Raw genomic sequence first — 6,082 nt, forward strand, 5'->3', positions numbered from 1 at the left:
AAGTATCGGGGGGGGGGGAAAGCAGCAGTGTAGCCATACCCTGAAAGTGTATAAGGGCCAGGGATAGCAAGTGACGGAGAGGAGGAGAACAGAGAGAGCAGGGCTTCAAGGAACGGGTGGAGTCTTGGGGGAAGAATGGGTAGATCTCGGCTTGTTCTGACATTTAAAAAGTGATCTTGGGCTTGAAAAGGTTGGAGACCACTGCTCTACACACTGTGAACCGAGGCAGCCAAGCTGGGTGAGAGGAGCAGCAACTTTAAAGGTAAGATTTCCTTACCCCATCCAGTTCCTCTGGTGCCTGGCTCTGTGGGGAGGGGGTGGGAGGATTTGATGGGGGGGCATTCCTGCCACTGGGGGTGCCTGGCTCTGGGGAGGGGTGAGGTGAGTTAATTGGGATGGGGGAGCTGTGGGGGGGTTGGCTCGGGGGGAGGAGTGAGTGCATTGGGATGGGAGGTACTGAGGGGGCCTGACTCCAGGGCAGGGGTGGTTGTGTTTCACTTAAAAGTACTGCATGGGATCTTTTCATGGGGGAAAGGCAAAATGCCACATTTATTGGTGATACTCCCATATAGCAGTCAACACTTATATGCATATAATACAGCACACACATGGACACACACACCATGTCTTGTTTTTACCAATAGTTGTTCCACCTAACTGCACTGGCCAGGTTAGTTAGGTGGGGGAGGATTGGAGCCGGATCAATGTTCCCATGTTGACTGCAAGATGCAGATGTTTAGTGTCTTCCCTCTCATGCAGTATCATCATATGCATATGCAGTTATTCATCCGTGACACCCTCTTCTGGATGTTATCTTAATGCTGCCCCATTCACCTTCAAAGAGGGAGCTTCCAAAAGCAGGCACTTGCAGCTTACTCCCAAGGCATCCATAGGTCCACTCTTCTTTTAATGAGCCCACTTCACAGTTCCCATTGTTCTTATTGTTCTTGAATCTGGCTTCCTCCTTTCTCCAACCTTGCAGGTGCCCAGAGGTGCTTGTCTTTCATACCTTATCCATCACACCTCATTCACTCAACAGGACAATCAATTTAGCAAAAGGGGGTACAAAGTCTACACGATACAATGTTTCTATGTAAAAAGGCTTAATACAAAGTTTCTGTGTTCTATAAAAGTATACAAAGTTTCTATAAAAGGACTTAATACAACAAACTAAAGACTTATTACAATGCTAAAAGGACTTGATACAAAGGTAAAATAAAAAAATTCAATGAGAAAATGATTAATACAGAGACTGAGATTTACCTACAGTTGCATTGGTATGGAGAGGGCTGGGGTGCCTGCTCTGGGGAAGGGGTGGTTGCATTGGAATGGGGGGGTGGGTGGCTCTGGGGCAGGGGTGAGTGCATTGGAATTGGTGGCACTGGGGAACCTGGCTGAAGGGGGCAGGGTGAGTGCATTGGGGTTACTTATAATTTTTTTAACATAAAAGATACTTTATAACAAAAGGAAAAACTTAAAAAACAGTCTGGTAGCACTTTATTTTTTTTGCTGACTTAGAAATAATAACAGATCCACAATAACAAATGATTGGGGGTGTGTGTGCAAATTTGGCCTTTGACCCCAGGCGCATAACATCCTCGCTATGCCTCTGGGGGGGGGGTTCAATAACCATGTTGCAACTTTACAAGACCAGACTCTGGTCTGTTTCTTGTGGTATCTGTTTCTATGGGCTGCAGTGGAGCCGCTTCATCACTTTGCAGCTCTTCTTTCTCTCATCCCCTGCAAAGCTGTTTGGATCTGGGGATCAAAGGCAGCCCAGGGCTACTAGAATGTCTCCAGATGGGAGATAAGAGAAAATAAATATCCTGGGACGTTCCTCTCTCACTGCCATCAGTTCCGGGTTAGGAATTCAGTTATTGATACTAGTCCCTAATTAAAAGCAGCAACATGAGTCAAAGGGCAGTGTCAGTGTCTGCTTTACAATTATAACAACATCACAGAGTTTGCAAGAGAATCACTGTCCTCACTTTATTTTCAGCCTCCTCTTCCTACTGATCTACAGATGTTTCAGCCGCTTGTAAATTTCACAGCTAAGTGCTTTAAAATTTACTGTTTGTTGCTTCTTCAGAACCCACCCGTTAAAGCTGAGTGGCCTGAAAGAATCTCAGCAGCCTGCATAGAGCATGTGGACAATAAAGAGATGGATTGTTCCATGCCAATAAACTTTCTGTGGCCAGTGCTGACATGTGGGGAACAGGTCATTAGAAAGGGTGTAAGCTACGACTAAAAATAATGACTGTTGGGAGTCAAATTATACCATTGTGTCAAAAAACAATTTAAAAAAAAGTAAATCTGCAGCCTAGTAACATCTCTTTCTCTGTCTTTCTTTTCTTTTTTTTAAATCCAGCAAATGCCAGGGTTTTAGCTCTTGTAATTTAGCTTTAGTGGTAACACATAGGGTTTTAAACATCTCCAGGTATCTTATGGAAAATATTTTTCTTAGGAATACTTTTGCACCTGCCTGTATGAAATTGTAGGTACTTATCATCCCTGATTAACTTCCAAGTGCCATTTTTCTCCAAACAGAATCTAAATTTTAAATTATCTGCTGTTTGTTTATCATTGGGAATCACAGTCCACTGCATGTGACATTGTCGCAATATCGCCACAACAAACAGGATCATGCCTTCTACTGGAGAATAGGCAGCGGGAGGGGATAATGAGCTGTTAACGAGCAAGTATCCTGTTTGTATGAAAATGTCCTTAATAATCAAGGAGAAAAGGGAGATGCCAGACATGGAACTACAAACCTTGAGTTCCAGGACTCATTAAACTCATCAGGATCACAGAGGATAATAGCTAAATTGATACAAGTGACCAGTTATTGATATCAAAGGGTGATTGGAACCCAGGAGAAATGCAGCTTCAGCCCCTATCTACTCATCACAGCCTAGGTGAGAGGTGGGCAATAATTTTTGATGGGGGGGGGCACTCCAAGATTTTGGGAAGTGGTTGAGGGCCACACTCATCCATGATATTAATGGAGATGTGGAGTCTGGAATGGAGGTTGGGTGCAGAAAGGAGCTTGGGATAAGGGACTGGGGGTGCAGGAGGGAGACTGGACTCTGGGAGGGAGTTGGGATGAAGCAGGCGGTTGTGACCTAGGGCAGGGGACTGGAGTGCAGGGGTTTGGGATGTGACCTAGGGTAGGAGGGGATTGTGATCTGGAGCAGGAGATTGGGCTGCCTGATCTGGGAGGTGGTATGAGTTTAAAAGGGGGACAGAAGATTTGAGTATGTTGAGTGGGGGGGGGGAAGGAAAGGGCTGGGGTGCTAGAAGCAGGCTCTGGCCAAGAAAATTCCTTGCCAACTGCCATACTAGCCTGCCTGCAGAGGTTAAAGTGTTTCCCAGCCAGCCTGCCTGCTTGCCTTGTGCTTCATGAATAACTGAGCCCAGGAGAGGGGTTGTGATTCTACCAGAAACCGGCCAATGGTAATGTGCTGAGGGCAGGGTGTCTCCTAAAACTTCCCCCCTTCCCTCCAGTTTTAAAATCAAAATGGAGCCCTGCCAGCCACATTTCTGCACGGTGTATGGGGCTGCAGAGCAAGCTGGGGAGCCGGCTGGATGTGTCCTGTGGACTGTATTTTGCCCAGGCCTGGCCTAGTTGCTCTGTGCCAAAGCTGCTATTACATAGGCATAAGCAATGCTCTGAAACCCACAGGCAGATATCAGAAGCCACAAGGAGTTTCCGTAAAAGCTGTATTTTTTTACTAGTAAGGGCCAGGGGCGCACAGAAGGGAAAGGGGGAGTGATAAGAGGGAGTGTGTGTGAGAGAGAATCTTCCCTGTCACCAGCAGCCTCACCTTCCTGATCCAAATGGGCAACATACCACCAATGCTTCAGATACTCTGCCAACATACCCTCAGGAAGTTTAGTTCCCAGCTGACTGAGGCCAAGCCATAGATAAAGGCCCATTTCTGTGCCTTCTTGTGTGGGGCTGGTTTAGCTTCTAAATACTGCACCCATAAAATTGCAGATTTACTTCATGAGCCCTCTCCTGTCCAAGGACTGAATCATCCAAGCATTTTTCCCTTTCCCAAAATAATCCACACCATGCTCGATGGAACTTATATTATTCAGGCATGTCCATCCTTGGAGGCTGAATACCTTTGATGCCATCAGCTCTAAAGGGCTGCTTATCCTTCAACCCACAGAAAAAGGTTAGCAGGAACAGAACCTTCTACTGGCCCAGGGGAGACAGTATTAGCCATGGTCTGGTATCACGAGGTAGCTCCCTGTCTGGGTATGGACTGTTCTGGGGCCTTATGACAGTTCCCAGTTACCCTGTTGCCACAGAAAAAGGGGCGGTCAATACCTCCTCCGTGCCCAACCCTATAGTTAGTCACTAACAATGCAGGTGGGGGCACACAGCACTACTACCAGAATCTCAGGAGGGACTACTGAGGGCATCCCCTCTCCTGCACTCCTGATATCAGGATTTAATTGAGAGGCCTGTGGCCAATCCCTGTGGGCAGCCTACCTCACCGCACGCACCAAAGGGAAAAAGGAAACCCTCCCCGAGTCAATGGACCACTAATCCCTGACACTATAAAAATAAAATAAAATCCCACAATGCTTACTGGACCTAATCAGGGTAATTACTCCTGAGAAGATCCTGCTGCAGTCACCAAAACTGTTACCCAGAGGACAAAGACAACTTGAAGAAAATAGAAATCAAAAGGTGACTCCTGTATGAGAGTAGCGCCTGTTTCAGAGGATGCAGGCACCCTTTTCCTGCATCTATCACCAGTGTGCTGGAGTAATACCTCAGTGCACCCTCCCAGTGTGATACAGAAATAACAAAGAAGGACACTCTAGGTAAGTTAACAAATGTATTAAGGGATGAAAATTACAATAACTGGGAAAATGGGGAATTCAAACAAGACTCGTACAATAACACAAACAACAGTAAGCATCCTTAATCAACAGTAACTGTATAACTGTGCAGGGATTGCATCAAAGAGACATGAAGCCTAGGCCCAGAGACCCACTTTGGCCAAGAAGAAAGGAAGAGATGACAGAAAAAAACAAAGAAATAAACCCCTTTTATACTGGGAGGCGCCGATGGTGCTGTGCTGCTGAGGCCTGGGACCTTCTCCCCTTGAGCTAATTTGAAGCTGTCAGGGAGGAACTCAAGGGAGATCCCAGCGGGGAACTTCTATGGTGATGATCACTGATGGTGTAACTCCCCCTTCCCTTGTCACAGCCACTGTGGTGGTCCGGTGCTGACAGGAGCATAGATGGAAAAGAACACACTGCCAGCAGCTGCGCAGGCCCTTAAATCCTTTCTGCGGTGCATAACTCTGAGGTGATGGTATGTTCTGCTTGGCCAGGAAAAACCAGTTCTAGCTTATGAGAGCCAGCACAGCTCAGAGCCCTGTGCTGCTGACAGGCATTTTGACCAAAATGGAGTCCTTAGGTCAAAAGTTCACTGCCTCCATTTTGAATGGTTTTTACATTAACTCCTTTAGTCCCGACAAAGAAGTTACTTATAAAACTCTGCTTACTACAGGAGGTCCCCGGGTTACGTACAAGTTAGGGACTGTAGGTTTGTTCTTAAGTTGAATCTGTATGTAAGTCGGAACTGGCGTCCAGATTCAGCCGCTGCTGAAACTGACCGCCAGTTCTGACTTACATACAGAATCAACTTAAGAACCCCAGGCGTCCCCAAGTCAGCTGCTGCTGAAACTGATCAGCAGCTGATTCCAGGAAGCCCGGGGCAGAGCAACTCTGCCTCGGGCTTCCTGTAGTCAGCGCTGGTCAGTTTCAGCAGAAGCTGACTTGGGGACGCCTGGGGCAGAGCAGCTGGGGTGCTGCTGGGTTGCTCCAGTAGCGCCGCTCCTCGGTGCTACTGGACCAACCCAGCAGCACCCCATCTGCTCTGCCCCAGGTATCCTGATTCAGCCGCTGCTGAAACTGACCAGCAGCGGCTGAATCAGGACCTGGGGCAGAGCAGCTGGGGTGCTGCCGGGTTGGTCCAGTAGTGCCCAGAGCGGCGCTGCAGGACCAATCAGCAGCGCCCCAGCTGCTCTGCCCGAGGGTCCAAAACAAAAGCCTGGTC

The 6,082-nt window shown here is 47.6% G+C and overlaps 1 protein-coding gene across 3 annotated transcripts in view; it reads left to right on the plus strand.

Moving 5' to 3' along the window:
• LOC102445507 (uncharacterized) overlaps positions 1 to 5,558 on the plus strand; it is a 60,004-nt gene extending 54,446 nt beyond the window's left edge. For all 3 annotated transcript variants that reach the window (XM_075935448.1, XM_075935435.1, XM_075935426.1), the window contains 2 exons: positions 191 to 262; positions 2,000 to 5,558. In XM_075935448.1, coding sequence (XP_075791563.1) covers positions 191 to 262; positions 2,000 to 2,248 — 321 coding nt within the window. In that variant the 3' untranslated portion in view covers positions 2,249 to 5,558. The remainder of the gene's footprint in view (positions 1 to 190; positions 263 to 1,999) is intronic.
• The last annotated feature ends 524 nt before the right edge of the window (positions 5,559 to 6,082 follow it).

Source organism: Pelodiscus sinensis, chromosome 1 (genome assembly GCF_049634645.1).
Source record: "Pelodiscus sinensis isolate JC-2024 chromosome 1, ASM4963464v1, whole genome shotgun sequence".
NCBI lineage: Eukaryota > Metazoa > Chordata > Testudines > Trionychidae > Pelodiscus > Pelodiscus sinensis.